Raw genomic sequence first — 18,719 nt, forward strand, 5'->3', positions numbered from 1 at the left:
TACTCCTCCTTGCTTTGCACTTCTTGGGAGATGAGACATCATAAGATGTTATCTCCCAGCCCAGTGTCACTAGCACACCAATAGTAGGAGAGGAGGTGGAGACAGCTCAGCTGTGGAAGTATGACTTATAGGTGGCTGGGCTAGTGGCAACATTGCCCTTCCAAGAAGCCAGCACTGCAGTGCAGCATGATTGCAGCTGCAGGTATGTCACCCTGATCGCAGGCCCAGCACACCATTGGTGGTAGCCTCATGGTGACAGCATGGGCAGCAGAATGCAGTGTTGTGGGCCAGACTCAGTAGAGTAGTGGCAGAGTGTGGGGTGTTTGTGGCATGCACTATCCCAGTGGGGTTCCACTCACTGGACAAGTGGGGTCCAGATATGGGTGGATAGCACACACACTGGGACTGCCAGTGGGGGTAAATGACTGCACCTGGTCCATCATCTTTAGTATGTCTCCTGTAGCAGTAGCAGGCCAGGAGCAGGGGCTAGTGGAGAGAGGCACCAAAACTTGGACAAAGTACACTGCAGTAGGAACTTGCAGATCATGGTGGTGCATGGCTATGCACACAGGGCATTTGAGCTGTGTGCGACGCACCGATCGCAGCACCCTAGTTATGACCCTGCTGTCAGCAGCTGTTCTAGGAACCTCCATCTTTCTCCATGCCTCAGGTGTCCGTGCCAACCTGAAACTTGATTTGGACAGCTGCTGTTTTCCCCGCTTTAAACTCTGAGTCTGATTTAATTGCAATCAATGCCGTGATTTAGTGTGCAAATACTGTGCATTCTGGTAGCCCTGCAGATTGTGTATTTTTGTATGAACCCCTATTGCACTGCAAACAAAAATGTGATTTTGGGACAAAATTGGGGATAATTTGATGAGTCATTGCTTGGTTTCCAATACCATTGCCAATGCATATCACAGGCATTGCTTGCAATTAAAGTGACCTCATAATGAAATCCCGTTCCATGCCTCCCAGGTGACCTGCAGCTGTGGGATGCTGGCCGATCTCTGGCCTTTTTTTTAAAGGGGTAACTGCTTACAAGGCAAAACAATGCCATGTAGGTTATGGCACTTTTAAAAAAAATGTCCAAGATCAGCCAGCCTTCTGCACCACAGTGATCTTGGACTCAGTTACATCCCGTCAATAGTGTGTGTATGTCTGTTAGTGTGTGTGTATAAACACACAAGACTTACTGTCGATAATTATATAGATAGCACTCTCAGCTGGTCTACATAGACCAGAGCCCACAGTGAATTGGCAGTACTCCAGCTATGCTATGTGACAACAGCTGGTGGGTCAGGGTCAGACTCACGAGATTCAGCTGTCTGCAGCATGGAGAATCAGCATTTACTGGCAGGTCCCATCTCACAGTCCAGCAGCAGCGATGGGTGCACCATCACTTGCTGGAGCTCCGGCTGATTGGTACCTAGCGGGAGCCGCCTGTTCCCTATTGCAGGTGTTAGCATGGCTCCTGGGACAGAACAGCTATAGAGCTCTATTGGAAAAGCAGCAGTCACACTTGGATCCTGCTGTGATCCACACTGTACATGCTGGAGCCTCTTCAGGGCTTGGAGCCCGGAGGCAGGTGACTCCATTGCCTCTGGGAATTATGCCCCTGGTAAGTGAAATAAAAGAATTCTTAAAGACAGATTCCCCAGTGTGCAACAATGTGTAAATATGGCTATGTGGAGGACAGAGCAACAAAAGCAAAACAAAGCACATAAGGGGGTATTCAGTAGCAGATGCTACTGAGAATTGATCAAACTCCCCATCTGCCCTTGCAGTGCACACATGCAGGACCCACACTGCACATGTGCAGGCTGGGGAAATGCGTTCGCATCTCACTGATGCGAACGCTTCTGCCTGATTGGCGGTATCAGGCGGCGACGCGGCTTTGCGGAGGCGGTGACATTGTGTTGGACGGTCATGTCTGTGGAAACGTGTGGGTTTGAGTCGGCCATGTGATATCACATGCACCCGCTGCGACCCAGAAAATGACTGCTCTGTGCATGCCTTCACAGCTTAGCTGCGGAGGTAGGTGGGCGTCCACAAATCAGCGATGCGATCACAATTGCATTGCCATCTGCATGCTGCGTGGCCTTGTCCTGTGCTGGGTGGCCCCAAGCATGCGATCGCAGCCAGTAGCAGTTTTGCTAAAATAGCTAAACTGTACATGAAGCTGAATGACAAACAGAGGCATTCATGGGGTGGGAGGGTGCAACAATGTGGCATTTAGGGGGCAGTGTTGTGGTGTTGGGGGGGTGTCACACGAAGCTGCTGTGACCAAAAACATGGTGGGTAGCCATCTGCCTGAGCGCAGAGGGCTACCCTTATCATAAGAGCATTTCGCCTCTGAGCGAAGCGTTCACATATTAGTGGGGGGGGGGGGGGGCAGCATGTGGGGCAGACTTCCCCTGTGTGAGGATTGTAGAAGGAGCAAATTAATTCTGCACATATACACAGCTGATTTATTTTTTAATATATGGTGGATGAAGGCAGTCTGCATTGTCGTATGAGGGGGGTCATTCCGAGTTGATCGCTTGCTAGCTACTTTTAGCAGCCTTGCAAACGCATAGTCTCCGCCCACGGGGGAGTGTGTTTTCGCTATGCAAGTGTGCGAACGCGTGTGCAGCTGAGCGGGACAAAGAAGTTTTTTTGCAGTTTCTGTGTAGCTCTGGACTTACTCAGCCCTTTTGATCACTTCAGTCTTTTTGGTTCCAGAATTGACGTCAGACACCCGCCCTGCAAACGCTTGGACACGCCTGCGATTTTCCAAACACTCCCAGAAAACGGTCAGTTGACACCCATAAATGCCCTCTTCCTGTCAATCTCCTTGCGATCAGCTGTGCGAATGGATTCTTTGTTAAATCCATCACCCAGCAACGACCTGCTTTGTACCCGTATGACGCACGTGCGCATTGCGGTGCATACGCATGCGCAGTAGTAATCTGTTTGATACGCTGCGAAAAACGGCAGTGAGCAATCAACTCAGAATGACCCCCCCAGATGCGACTATGACAGTGAAAGCCCAGATGGCTTTGGTTGCGTCCCATGCAATCATTCCAGTTAACTGGTTATTCGATTCCAGTTAACTGGTTATTTTATGATTAAAAAATATGGATTTAGCCTCTCATCCAGTCTCACTTTGCTGGCTGCCTGTCTGTGTGGTGATATTGAGTTACATCATATTAGGACCAAAAAAGTTGCCACTTCAAGGATCCCAATCATTTTCGTTACTTTGATAGAATCAAATGCTGTAGTACTCTTCACTTTGGAGCAGATAAGGGGGGGGGGGGAAGTCTAGGTTCATTTATTAATATATAAATTTCATAATTAAGTGTTTGAATTTTTCCTAATTATTCTATCATTTATATAATATGTACCAGCGAAATAGCATGAGCTTCACTATGGAATTTCAAGTATAATCACAAAGATTTTATTGTATGGGAATCTGTAGTCTCTGTCTTCTTTCTGGACAATGGGATATACCTAAAGTTAACTGGTTAGTTTATCACAGGAGATCAGCATTTAGACTTACAACAGGACATGCTCCGCCCCATTGCTGCCAATCTTTGTCAGGCCGCACCTCCAGACAGGCCTTCCCCGGATTGATGCTGTCAAAAGGCTGGCAATGTGGAGAATAATCTGCCTTCTTCTCTGCCCCGTCCCACCTCTGATGCTGCCCTGCTCAGTGCTGTAAATGCTGGGACGACAGGCCAAGCTCCACCCACTGTATGCTAAAGATGTAAGATTTGCAGGGATAGCCTGACTATATTCCAAAGGACCCTAGGTCTCCTTGTTTAGCTTCTTGCTCTCCTTAGGACTTATACTTTGAGGAAAAAGGTAGATTTTTGCACAACACTTTAGGTCACTGGGAGAGCTGTCTGTACACTTTACACAGCAGATAAGCAGTTGCTGACTATCAAGCTTTCCTTTAATGCATTTAAGAGTCAAAATATCTATCTCTCCTTTCCTCCTCCTATAGCTCTCTGAGAAGTTTGGCAATGTTTAGTTCATGTGACAAGGTAACCTCTATTTATTGAGGCACTATTCTCTCATGATTGGAAATAGGTTGGTTAAGTACTTATATCTGAAATCTATATATATATAAAAGACAAATGCCACTGACTCATCACAGAATAGCCTGAACCATAAGGCTTAAATGCCTTGCCAGTGGCAGTTGCAGAGCAGTCCATTATTCAAAGAGGGGAGCCACACCCAGCGGTTTTTGACAGTGTTTAGGGGTGGCAGTTGATATGGCTACCCTATTTGTGTCCTTCCCCCTGCATGACTTTGTATCGCCGGCACCATGCATTCTTTACAGCCCCGGCTGTGCGGGCTGTCTTAACTCTCCACTGTGAGGGGGGAATTCACAATAATCATCTCACCCCTTTTTATCCCCTTGTGGGTAGAAATTTGAAAAATCCCTTCTTAGTGGGTGCCTACGTCACAAAAGCAAGCTACTGTCCAAATGTCAAGTTCCCAGTCCTGGTGGTTCAGAAGATTTTGTGATGGGTCAGTGTTTATATATATATATATATATACAGGGGGTTAAAGTGGGGGGGAACGAGGTGGAATTGAGTTCCACCACCTGTAATGGTAGGGGGAACTAGTTCCACCATCTCCATTGCCCTGCACAGTAATTCCAACAGAAAAGCCCACCCCATCATCTGCGTCAATCAATGATACAGGTGGCACAAGTGTCACTGATGAGCTGCAGCCACCTACTACTTCCTCAGGTCCTGGTGCCTCCATGGTCCTTCTCCATGAGTTCCACCACCTCACCAGGACCACTTTAAGCCCTGTATATATATATATATATATATATATATATGTTAGAATCGAATGCAACCATATTTTTGCAACAATTTTGCTGGCACTTTAATGATTTTTATCCCCCAAAGGGGTTGAGCAGATAAAGGTGACAACAATTCATTGGACACCAATTAACATTGGATTGAATGGGTCTTTGCATAGGAGATTCATATAGATTAAAGTTATCAACAAAATATGTACTACTATAAAATTAATTGAACCAAAATTTTGCCCCCAAAGTCCCAATTTTCTGAAAGCAGACATTCTGCGGAAATCACAATTATTTCCATATTACCATTCAGTACACTATTTTGGTTAAAAGCAAATATTCACACATTGCTGCTGAGCAGATGCAGCCAAAAATATCATGTTCTGTGTAATACCGTCCAAGTAAAAACACAGAACTATGGCCCTCATTCCGAGTTGTTCGCTCGCTAGCTGCTTTTAGCAGCATTGCACACGCTAGGCCGTCGCCCTCTGGGAGTGTATTTTAGCATAACAGAATAGCGAACGAAAGATTAGCAGAATTGCTACTAAATAATTCTTTGCAGTTTCTGAGTAGCTCAAGACCTACTCCTAGATTGCGATCATCTCAGTCCGTTTAGTTCCTGGTTTGACGTCACAAACAAGCCCTGCGTTCAGCCAGAGACTCCCCCGTTTCTCCAGACACTCCCGCGTTTTTCCCTGACACGCCTGCGTTTTTTAGCACACTCCTGGAAAACGCTCAGTTACCACCCAGAAGCGCCCCTTTCCTGTCAATCATTCACCGATCAGCAGTGCGACTGAAAATCGTCGTTCGAACACCAGCAAATCTACTAAGTTTGTGTTAAATAACTTAGCGCATGCGCCCTGCGTACCATGTGCATGCGCAGTCAGCAACAAATCGCAGCATAGCGAAAATCAGCAACGAGCGAACAACTCGGAATGACCACATATGATCTCTTGCCGGGTATGCTTTTAAACTTTGTTACAATGTATTTTACTTACATGTTTATTAAATGTTAAGTTATAAAACCCAGGGAAGAAAAATTAATACTGATAACTGCAAACAGCATGTAAAGTTATCATGATTTTAACTTTGTAGGTGTTCAGAGAACCAGGGATATTATCAACCAGGAGCAAAAATTAAGCGGGTGGTCTTCAGTTTGCACAACACTTTAGGTCACTGGGAGAGCTGTCTGTACACTTTACACAGCAGATAAGCAGTTGCTGACTATCAAGCTTTCCTTTAATGCATTTAAGAGTCAAAATATCTATCTCTCCTTTCCTCCTCCTATAGCTCTCTGAGAAGTTCGGCAATGTTTAGTTCATGTGACAAGGTAACCTCTATTTATTGAGGCACTATTCTCTCATGATTGGAAATAGGTTGGTTAAGTACTTATATCTGAAATCTATATATATAAAAGACAAATGCCACTGACTCATCACAGAATAGCCTGAACCATAAGGCTGAAATGCCTTGCCAGTGGCAGTTGCAGAGCAGTCCATTATTCAAAGAGGGGAGCCACACCCAGCGGTTTTTGACAGTGTTTAGGGGTGGCAGTTGATATGGCTACCCTATTTGTGTCCTTCCCCCTGCATGACTTTGTATCGCCGGCACCATGCATTCTTTACAGCCCCGGCTGTGCGGGCTGTCTTAACTCTCCACTGTGAGGGGGGAATTCACAATAATCATCTCACCCCTTTTAATCCCCTTGTGGGTAGAAATTTGAAAAATCCCTTCTTAGTGGGTGCCTACGTCACGAAAGCAAGCTACTGTCCAAATGTCAAGTTCCCAGTCCTGGTGGTTCAGAAGATTTTGTGATGGGTCAGTGTTTATATATATATATATATATATATATATATATATATACAGGGGTTGAAGTGGGGGGGAACGAGGTGGAACTGAGTTCCACCACCTGTAATGGTAGGGGGAACTAGTTCCACCATCTCCATTGCCCTGCACAGTAATTCCAACAGAAAAGCCCACCTCATCATCTGCGTCAATCAATGATACAGGTGGCACAAGTGTCACTGATGAGCTGCAGCCACCTACTACTTCCTCAGGTCCTGGTGCCTCCATGGTCCTTCTCCATGAGTTTCACCACCTCACCAGGACCACTTTAAGCCCTGTATATATATATATATATATATATATATATGTGTTAGAATCGAATGCAACCATATTCTTGCAACAATTTTGCTGGCACTTTAATGATTTTTATCCCCCAAAGGGGTTGAGCAGATAAAGGTTTGTCGGCCGTCGGGACCCCGGCACACAGTATACCGGCGAGGGAATCCTGACAGCCGGCATACCGACACCTTTTCTCCCTCTGGAGGGAGAATAGATAGCGTGGCGCCGAGCGCAGCGAGCCTGCAAGGGGCTCATTTGCGCTCGCCCAGCTGTCGGTATGCCGGCGGTTGGGATTCCGGCACCGGTATGCTGGCCACCGGGAGCCCGGCCGCCGGCATACCCTACTACACCCAATTAAGCAACTGATCTTCTCTCTGTAAATTAGGAACAGTTTACATAATTATAACAAAAGATACATAAAAGCCGTTGTTCACGGCTAAACCTCTCATACAAACATGATAAAACACCCAAAATGCCTATTAATCTACAAGAAAAAGAATTGCATAGAGTTTGTAAATACCAGTTTTAAATTTGTATGTTCTTGCAACAAATCCAAAATGGCAGGAATGAAAAAATGGAAGTATAGAACCCTCTAATACTTCTACTGGTTACTATTAACTGTATAATTAATATCTGGCAACATACTGAGGATGACAACTTATTTAGAAGTTTTATTTAGGTTTGTAGGCCATAACATTATGTTCTGGCACGTGCTTTTTTTAATCTTCCAGAACATTTATGTGATGTAATGTAACATAGTTGAAAAATGGTTGAAAAAAGACAATTTGTCCATCGAGTTCAACCTATTTGTGGTCTCCTACTCTGTATTATTTTTAGGACTAATTGGGGGAGATTCAAATGTTTGAAAAGTCAGTTGGGAGTCTGTTTTTTCCTATCTAATAGACAGGAAAAAAAAAGACACCCAAACATTTGAATCTCCCCCATTATGTCTGTTGCTAACGTCGGCCATTGTGTTTATTTATGTAATAAGGGATAGCTTCCATTAAGTTTAATTATCACAATTGTGTAGCTATGGAGAGGGAGTCAACATATAATTCCTGTTACATCTGCTGCTATCTAGAAACGGGTTGCGTTCAAGATAGGTTTCGGCACTAAGGGGGAGGTTAAGGTCAGGCACTCAGGGAAGAGGTTAGGAATAGGCTGCAGAACGGGGAGGTTAGGAGGTAAAGGAGAGGAGGAAACAGTCTTATATCTGCTCTGTCAGAATTTACTCTATTGGGATGCCGCCATCGGTATTCTGACTGCCAGCATCCCATCAGCCGGGATATCATACTGAATCTCTACAAACAGTGGTGCATGTATAGAACAGTTATGCCAGTAGCACTCAAAGGGTTATGAAGAGTCTAAACATATTCAAGTAAGCTATAGTATATTCAATATAAACTACTTATAACTACAGTATTACAGATGGAAAATATGTGCAATGCATTGTATATCTTATTCAGTGTAGTACTAATACAGGTTGAGTATCCCATATCCAAATATTCCAAAATACGGAATATTCCGAAATATGGACTATTTTGAGTGAGAGTGAGATAGTGAAACCTTTGTTTTCTGATGGCTCAATGTACACAAACTTTGTTTAATACACAAAGTTTTTTTTTTTTTTTTAAATAAAGTATTTTTATTTCGAAGGAGAGTAGTTTGCATACAGACATTGCATAACAGGAACACATTAAACACGTAATGACATGTCCTCATCGGGGAACAGCATTCACTTTCGACTTATTTTCAAACTATGTCATTTGCTCATAGGCGCATAGGAATGTACAGTTATATATACCATTATTTTGCATTATCTGTACACTCTAGTATTCATGAAATCACATTATACTTTGTTTTGTTTTTTCCCCCCCCCTCAAATATAACTCTTACGGACAATCCGTCCGAGTAAAACCCTTTAAAAGAGAAGAAAACAATCAGAAACCAAACACAGAGAACCCCAGAAATAAAAAAAATTAAAAAAACAAAGAGACAAAAAACATTATGGGGAAGAGGACGCATTGGGGGATACTAGCACTCTAAATCCTACCCTGTCCAGATGGGCACAGAGCCACTCTCTCATTCACAACCCATTGGGTGAGAGGGAAGCCTATGACCCTAGAAGATCATAACTTGGCAAATCCAGGACCTGTTAGTAACCCTATCACCATTAAGTTGTAGGGTCTGGGACGGAGTATATGGATTCCAGCCATGGAGACCAAATTCTATCAAATTTAGCGGAGGCATTGTGTTTCATATAAATGTATCGTTCCTTAAAAACAGTGTCGTTTATTAGTGCCTTAAGAGCGGGGAGTGTAGGGCCCTTAGGGGCCATCCATAGCCTCGCAATGCTCACCTTCGCCATTGCACATATGTTGCGAGCATATAGGCCCTCTGGACCAGACACAAAGTCAGAGCTACCCATTCCCAGGATGCAAAATTGCGGCGTAAGCATGGCCTCGTCCACCCCTGTGTTCCCCAGAATCGATCCGACCCCCGCCCAGAAAGCCCGCAACACCGGACAATCCCAAATGAGGTGCCAAAAAGTACCTGCAGTCATCCCACACTTAGGGCAGTCACCCACACGACCCGTCCCGAATTTGGCCAGTCTGGCCGGGGTCATATATATTCTATGCAAAAGGAAGTATTGTATCTGTTGATACCTGATGGATTTGGTAACCGTGCACGGAGTTTCCAAAGCAAGGGCCCAGTTCTCTTCATCTATGGGGCCCAGATCCTGCTCCCATTTGACACGGAGACGTGTCAAAGGATCTATATGGAGTTTGGCGAGTAGATAACCATAAGCATGGGAAATCATCTTAACTCGACCCAGCATACTTGCAAAGGTCTTAATGGGAAATGGTATAATTTTAGGGGGGGAATTGGCGAATTGGGACTGCAAGGCATGTCTGAGCTGGAGGTATCTAAAAAAATAGGAGTTAGGCAAATTAAACTCATCTTTTAGTTGTTGGAAGGATTTGAGCGTATTATCCGTATAAAGGTGATTTATGGAAATCACTGATTTAGGGGCCCAAACTTCCCTCCCCTCGAGCGCATACAGTTCAGGGAGCCATTTAGAATACCAGAGGGGGGTGTCCGGGTCCAATCCATCAAATTTCAAAAGAATTTTTAGTGCCTGCCACACCTTCATGGCTTGGTATATAAGAGGAGGTAGGAACCGGGCCAAGCTCCCACTCAGCAACACCTGCAGGGGGGATAAGTCGGGGAAGTAGCATCGGACAAATACCCAGTGTAGAGAAGTGACGCCAGTATCCTGCACCCATGCACTAATATGAGACAGCTGAGCGGCATAGTAGTACATCTGAAAGTTTGGCAAGGCCAGACCTCCGTCGCTGCGCAGCCTGGTGAGAGTGTTCAGTTGTATTCTAGGACGTTTGCTAGCCCATATTAAAGAAGACAGGACACTATTCAATTTTCTAAAGAAGGATGGATGAATATATACAGGGGATTGCAGAACCACATATAGAATCTTAGGTAGTATTATCATTTTTACGAGGCTGACCCTGCCAGATACAGTCAATGGAAGCTTACACCAAGTCTTGGATTTACGAGTAATTTGTTGCATAATCGGATCAAGGTTCAAAGGTGTAAAGTCAGAGGGGTCATTGGTTACCTGAATCCCAAGATATTTAAATTTCGCCGTCCAACATAGCGGTAGGGAGATTTTAGGAGCAGCAGGGTGGGGGCCAATCACAAGCATAATAGAGGACTTAGACCAGTTAATATGAAGGCCTGAATATACACCGAACTCCTCAATCAATTGCAACACTGTAGGCATAGACCTGGTGTAATCCTGCAGAAACAACAGCATGTCGTCAGCGTAAAGGGCAATCCTATCCTCACGAGGGCCGGTATGAATGCCCACCACGCCTGGGTGGGACCTTATTAGACAGGCCAAGGGTTCGATGGCCAGGGCAAACAAGGTTGGGGACAGAAGACATCCCTGCCTGGTCCCGCGAAACAGGTGGAACGAGGGAGAGATATAGCCATTCACTGAGATCCTGGCAGTCGGGTGCTGATAAAGCAATTTAATCCATTTTATAAAATTAGGCCCGAAACCCATAGCTGTCATGACCTCCCATAGATAGGACCACTCGATACTGTCAAATGCCTTGGCGGCATCCAGTGAGACCACTACCGAGTCAGAGGGGAAGTCATATGGGATTTGTAAGATGGTATATAATCTACGTAGGTTAATAGAAGTGGACATCCCTGGCATAAAGCCGGTCTGGTCGGAGTGGATAATGGAAGTAATTACGGTGTTGAGTCGAACTGCTAAAATCTTTGCCAGGATCTTAGCGTCAGTGGGAATCAATGATATCGGTCTATAGGATTCTGGGGATCTAGGGTCTTTTCCGGGCTTCGGGATCACTATAATAATCGCCTCCGCCATAGAGGGGGGGAGTTGATCATTAACAAAAATATCAGAATACAGGGCGTGAAGCCTAGGACCGAAAAAATCAATGTGGGTCTTGTATACTTCTGAGGGGATGCCGTCATAGCCCGGTGCCTTGCCGCTGGGAGACAAGCCAATAGCCGCCGTTACCTCTTCCAGAGTTAATGGTGCCTCCAGCATCTCAGAGGCCTCCGGGGGGAGTGTGGGTAGGGGAATATTACTTAAATAAGCGGAGAGGTCTGATGTCGAGTCTACCAGTTGTGAACTGTAGACCTCAGCATAGTAGGAGCGGAATAGCTGCGCAATTTCCGGCGTGGTGTTCACAAGGGCGCCATCGCTACCGGTCATCTGAGCAATTGTAGAACCTGGGCGGTCACTGTGCACCAATCGAGCCAACAGGCCACCTGGCCTATCGCCCTGCATGTAAATATTAGTAGCCTGAAATAGAAGCGAGTGCGAGTTTTTATCAGACAGATGAGCCACCCATGCCGACTGGGCCGCCAGCCAGCGTACCTTCAGCGCAGGGGTGCCATCCACCAAGTATCTAGATTCCAAATCCCTGGCGTCACTCTCAAGGGCTCGCTCTCTCTCCCTGCAGGACATTTTGAGGGCAGAAATACGTCTAATATACGTTCCCCTTAGGAATGCCTTAAATGAATCCCAAACCACTGTTCCGGGGGCCGAGCCTACATTGTCAGTAAAGTATCCCTCCCACTGAGTCACCTGGTCAGAGCAGTCACCTATTTGCAGCAGCCAGGAAGGATGCAGTTTCCAATAAGATTGACCCCTCTGGCTCACTATAGCGAGAGTCAACACCATAGGGGAGTGATCAGATATACCCCGGGCCTCGTATTGGACGTCAACCACCCTAGGGAGAAGAACGGGGGAGAGTAGGGTCAGATCGATCCTGGAGAACGAACCATGCGTGCCAGAGAAGCATGAAAACTGTCTAGTCGTAGGGTGCCGAGCTCTCCACACATCCACCCACTGCAAATTATTCAGAAAATCAGCAAATTTAGTAGGACTAGAGCGGACCCCAGCAGCCTGCGGAGAGCGCCATCTGTCTAAAGCTAAATTCATGACATTGTTAAAGTCACCCAAGCAGATTACCGGGGTGTCCGGAGAGGAGGCTATGAATGAAGCGGCTTGCTGTAGTACATCGTACGAGAATGGGGGGGGGATATAAACCGCCAGTATGTAGTAGGGTTGGGAACTTAGTCTACATTCAAGGAACACAAATCGACCGTATTTGTCAGTCTTGAAATACACAAAGTTATTAAAAATATTGTATTAAATGAACTTCAGGCTGTGTGTATGAGGTGTATATGAAACATAAATAAATTGTGTGTATGTACCCAAACTTTGTTTAATGCACAAAGTATATTATAACATTAGCTAAAATGATGTTTAGGCTGTGTGTATAAGGTGTATTCGAAACATAAATGCATTATGTGCTTAGACTTAGGTCCCATCACCACGATATCTCATTATGGTATGCAATTATTCCAAACTACGGAAAAATCCGATATCCAAAATACTTCTCGTCCCAAGCATTTTGGATAAGGGAGACTCAACCTGTAATAATAATAATAATAATAATAATAATAATAATAACTTGTCTATACAGTAAATGTTTTGTACATAAAACATTTACTTTAAATATACATTAATCATTGTACATTAAATTAACATTTATTTTAAAAAAAAGAACAACATACCTTTCTATGGACACCGTTGCGTATAGATATCTACTGTAAGCTTCAAGCATGGATGCATGTGTATGAAGAAGAATGATATTGTACACCACCAGCGCGATGAGCATGATAATCATTTTCAACTCATAATTTATCCGTAGAAAAACAGAGCAAGAAATAAATCCAAGAATACAACTGTATATAAAGTACTGTAGATAAAATCAAAGAAAGTGAAAGCATTATGTTTTAATTTACTTTTTTTGACAATAGGTTTTACATTACAAAAATGACTGAAAGTGAGTCATTCAGGCTAACCTGCAATATATTGATACATTTAAGCAAAGCAGACCTGTCCCCTAAAAATAGATGTTTAAAATAAGAATTTACTCACCGGTAATTCTATTTCTCGTAGTCCGTAGTGGATGCTGGGACTCCGTAAGGACCATGGGGAATAGCGGCTCCGCAGGAGACTGGGCACAACTAAAAGAAAGCTTTAGACTAACTGGTGTGCACTGGCTCCTCCCACTATGACCCTCCTCCAGACTTCAGTTAGGATACTGTGCCCGGAAGAGCTGACACAATAAGGAAGGATTTTGAATCCCGGGTAAGACTCATACCAGCCACACCAATCACACCGTATAACTCGTGATACAATACCCAGTTAACAGTATGATAACAACTGAGCCTCTCAACAGATGGCTCAACAATAACCCTTTAGTTAAACAATAACTATATACAAGTATTGCAGACAATCCGCACTTGGGATGGGCGCCCAGCATCCACTACGGACTACGAGAAATAGAATTACCGGTGAGTAAATTCTTATTTTCTCTGACGTCCTAAGTGGATGCTGGGACTCCATAAGCACCATGGGGATTATACCAAAGCTCCCAAACGGGCGGGAGAGTGCGGATGACTCTGCAGCACCGAATGGTCAAACTCTAGGTCCTCCTCAGCCAGGGTGTCAAACTTGTAGAATTTAGCAAACGTGTTTGACCCCGACCAAGTAGCTGTTCGGCAAAGTTGAAGAGCCGAGACCCCTCGGGCAGCCGCCCAAGAAGAGCCCACCTTCCTCGTGGAATGGGCTTTTACCGATTTAGGATGCGGCAGTCCAGCCGCAGAATGTGCAAGCTGAATCGTACTACAGATCCAGCGAGCAATAGTCTGCTTTGAAGCAGGTGCACCCAACTTGTGGGGCGCATACAGGATAAATAGCGAGTCAGTCTTTCTGACTCCAGCTGTCCTGGAAACATAAATTTTCAGGGCCCTGACTACGTCCAACAACTTGGAAGCCTCCAAGTCTTTAGTAGCCGCAGGCACCACGATAGGCTGGTTCAGATGAAAGGCTGATACCACCTTAGGGAGAAATTGGGGACGAGTCCTCGATTCTGCCCTATCCATATGGAAAATCAGATAAGGGCTTTTACATGACAAAGCCGCCAATTCTGATACATGCCTTGCCGAAGCCAAGGCCAACAACATGACCACTTTCCACGTGAGATACTTCAATTCCACGGTTTTAAGTGGCTCAAACTAATGTGACTTTAGGAAATCCAACACCACGTTGAGATCCCAAGGTGCCACTGGAGGCACAAAAGGGGGCTGAATATGCAGCACTCCCTTAACAAAAGTCTGAACTTCAGGTAGTGAAGCCAGTTCTCTCTGGAAGAAAATCGATAGAGCCGAAATCTGGACCTTAATGGAACCCAATTTTAGGCCCATAGTCACCCCTGACTGTAAGAAGTGCAGGAAACGGCCCAGCTGAAATTCCTCCGTTGGGGCCTTCCTGGCCTCACACCACGCAACATATTTTCGCCATATGCGGTGATAATGGTTTGCGGTTACTTCCTTCCTAGCTTTAATCAGCGTAGGAATGACTTCCTCCGGAATACCCTTTTCCTTCAGGATCCGGTGTTCAACCGCCATGCCGTCAAACGCAGCCGCGGTAAGTCTTGGAACAGACAGGGCCCCTGCTGCAGCAGGTCCTGTCTGAGCGGCAGAGGCCATGGGTCCTCTGAGATCATTTCTTGAAGTTCCGGGTACCAAGCTCTTCTTGGCCAATCCGGAACAATGAGTATAGTTCTTACTCCTCTTCTCCTTATTATCCTCAGTACCTTTGGTATGAGAGGAAGAGGAGGGAACACATAAACCGACCGGTACACCCACGGTGTCACTAGAGCGTCCACAGCTATCGCCTGCGGGTCTCTTGACCTGGCACAATATCTTTCTAGCTTTTTGTTTAGGCGGGACGCCATCATGTCCACCTGTGGCCTTTCCCAACGGTTTACAATCAGTTGGAAGACTTCTGGATGAAGTCCCCACTCTCCCGGGCGGAGGTCGTGCCTGCTGAGGTTGTCTGCTTCCCAGTTGTCCACTCCCGGAATGAACACTGCTGACAGTGCTAACACGTGATTTTCCGCCCATCGGAGAATCCTTGTGGCTTCTGCCATCGCCGTCCTGCTTCTCGTGCCGCCCTGTCGGTTTACATGGGCGACTGCCGTAATGTTGTCTGACTGGATCAGTACCGGCTGGTTTTGAAGCAGGGGTTTTGCCTGACTTAGGGCATTGTAAATGGCCCTCAGTTCCAGAATATTTATGTGTAGGGAAGTCTCCTGACTTGACCATAGTCCTTGGAAGTTTCTTCCCTGTGTGACTGCCCCCCAGCCTCGAAGGCTGGCATCCGTGGTCACCAGGACCCAGTCCTGTATGCCGAATCTGTGGCCCTCCTGAAGATGAGCACTTTGCAGCCACCACAGCAGAGACACCCTGGTCCTTGGAGACAGGGTTATCAGCCGATGCATCTGAAGATGCGATCCGGACCACTTGTCCAACAGTTCCCACTAAAAGGTTCTTGCATGGAACCTGCCAAATGGAATTGCTTCGTAGGAAGCTACCATCTTTCCCAGGATCCGCGTGCAGTGATGCACCGACACCTGTTTTGGTTTTAGGAGGCCTCTGACTAGAGATGACAACTCCTTGGCCTTCTCCTCCGGGAGAAACACTTTTTTCTGTTCTGTGTCCAGAACCATCCCCAGGAACAGTAGACGTGTCGTAGGGACCAGCTGTGACTTTGGAATATTTAGAATCCAGCCGTGCTGTTGTAGCACCTCCCGAGATAGTGCTACCCCGACTAACAACTGCTCCCTGGACCTCGCCTTTATCAGGAGATCGTCCAAGTACGGGATAATTAAAACTCCCTTCTTTCGAAGGAGTATCATCATTTCGGCCATTACCTTGGTAAAGACCCTCGGAGCCGTGGATAGACCGAACGGCAACATCTGGAATTGGTAATGACAATCCTGTACCACAAATCTGAGGTACTCCTGGTGAGGATGGTAAATGGGGACATGCAGGTAAGCATCCTTGATGTCCAGTGATACCATGTAATCCCCCTCGTCTAGGCTTGCAATAACCGCCCTGAGCGATTCCATCTTGAACTTGAATTTTTTTATATATGTGTTCAAGGATTTCAAATTTAAAATGGGTCTCACCGAACCGTCCGGTTTCGGTACCACAAACATTGTGGAATAGTAACCCCGTCCTTGTTGAAGTAGGGGCACCTTTACTATCACCTGCTGGGAATACTGCTTGTGAATTGCCTCTATCACTGCCTCCCTGCCTGAGGGAGTTGTTGGCAAGACAGATTTGAGGAAACGGCGGGGGAGAGACGTCTCGAATTCCAGCTTGTACCCCTGAGATACTACTTGAAAGATCCAGGGATCCACCCGTGAGCGAGCCCACTGATCGCTGAAATTTTTGAGACGGGCCCCCACCGTACCTTGCTCCGCCTGTGGAGCCCCAGCGTCATGCGGTGGACTTAGAGGAAGCGGGGGAGGGCTTTTGCTCCTGGAAACTGGCTGTATGCTGCAGCTTTTTCCCTCTACCTCTGCCTCTGGGCAGAAAGGACGCGCCTCTAACCCGCTTGCCCTTATGGGGCCGAAAGGACTGTACCTGATAATACGGTGCTTTCTTTGGCTGTGAGGGAACATGGGGTAAAAATGCAGACTTCCCAGCTGTTGCTGTGGAAACTAGGTCCGAGAGACCATCCCCGAACAACTCCTCACCTTTATAAGGCAAAACTTCCATGTGCCTTTTAGAGTCTGCATCACCTGTACACTGCCGAGTCCATAACCCTCTCCTGGCAGAAATGGACATTGCACTTATTTTAGATGCCAGCCGGCAAATATCCCTCTGTGCATCTCTCATGTATAAGACTGCGTCTTTAATATGCTCTACGGTTAGCAATATAGTGTCCCTGTCTAGGGTATCAATATTTTCCGACAGGGAATCTGACCACGCAGCTGCAGCACTGCACATCCATGCTGAAGCAATAGCTGGTCTCAGTAGAATACCTGTGTGTGTATATACAGACTTCAGGATAGCCTCCTGCTTTCTATTAGAAGGTTCCTTTAGGGCGGCCGTATCCGGAGACGCTAGTGCCACCTTCTTTGACAAGCGTGTGAGCGCTTTATCCACCCTAGGGGATGTTTCCCAACATGACCTATCCTCTGGCGGGAAAGGGTACCTCATTAGTAACCTTTTAGAAATTACTAGTTTCTTATCGGGGGAAGCCCACGCTTCTTCACACACTTAATTTAACTCCTCAGATGGAGGAAAAACTACTGGTAGTTTTTTCTCTCCAAACATAATACCCTTTTTTGTGGTACCTGGGGTAACATCAGAAATGTGCAACACATTTTTCATAGCCTCAATCATGTAACGTGTGGCCCTATTGGAAGTTACATTAGTCTCATCGTCGTCGACACTGGAGTCAGTATCCGTGTCGACATCTGTGTCTGCCATCTGAGGTAGCGGGCGTTTTAGAGCCACTGATGGCTTTTGAGAGTATGCCAGCACACACCAGAGCGCTATAATAATACAGGGATTAACTGAATTATTTCCCCTTATAGCTGCTATATAAGTTATACTGCGCCTAAATTTAGTGCCCCCCCTCTCTTTTTTACCCTTTGTAGCTTGATACTGCACGGGAGAGCCAGGGAGCGATCCTTCCAGCGGAGCTGTGAGGGAAAAATGGCGCCAGTGTGCTGAGGGAGTTAGCCCCGCCCCTTTTTCGGCGGACTTTTCTCCCGCTTTTTTCAGGAATTCTGGCAGGGGTAATTTATCACATATATAGCCCTGGGACTATATATTGTGATGATTTGCCAGCCAAGGTGTTTATATTGCTGCTCAGGGCGCCCCCCCCCCAGCGCCCTGCACCCATCAGTGACCGGAGTGTGAGGTGTGCATGAGGAGCAATGGCGCACAGCTGCAGTGCTGTGCGCTACCTTGTTGAAGACCGAGGTCTTCTGCCGCCGATTTTCCGGACCACTTCTTGCTTCTAGCTCTGTAAGGGGGACGGCGGCGCGGCTCCGGGATCGAACGATCGAGGTCGGGTCCTGTGTTCGATCCCTCTGGAGCTAATGGTGTCCAGTAGCCTAAGAAGCCCAAACTATCTCCAGTCAGGTAGGTTCGCTTCTTCTCCCCTTAGTCCCTCGCTGCAGTGAGTCTGTTGCCAGCAGATCTCACTGTAAAATAAAAAACCTAAAATATACTTTCTTTCTAGGAGCTCAGGAGAGCCCCTAGTGTGCATCCAGCTCAGCCGGGCACAAGATTCTAACTGAAGTCTGGAGGAGGGTCATAGTGGGAGGAGCCAGTGCACACCAGTTAGTCTAAA

The 18,719-nt window shown here is 46.2% G+C and overlaps 1 protein-coding gene across 1 annotated transcript in view; it reads right to left on the reverse strand.

Annotated features, from left to right (window-relative positions):
• The window catches only part of ADCY2 (adenylate cyclase 2), a 1,664,414-nt gene that overhangs the window by 225,096 nt on the left and 1,420,599 nt on the right, over nucleotides 1–18,719 (reverse strand). The window contains exon 18 of the mRNA XM_063922769.1: nucleotides 13,070–13,254. Coding sequence (XP_063778839.1) covers nucleotides 13,070–13,254 — 185 coding nt within the window. The remainder of the gene's footprint in view (nucleotides 1–13,069; nucleotides 13,255–18,719) is intronic.

Source organism: Pseudophryne corroboree, chromosome 5, assembly GCF_028390025.1.
Source record: "Pseudophryne corroboree isolate aPseCor3 chromosome 5, aPseCor3.hap2, whole genome shotgun sequence".
NCBI lineage: Eukaryota > Metazoa > Chordata > Amphibia > Anura > Myobatrachidae > Pseudophryne > Pseudophryne corroboree.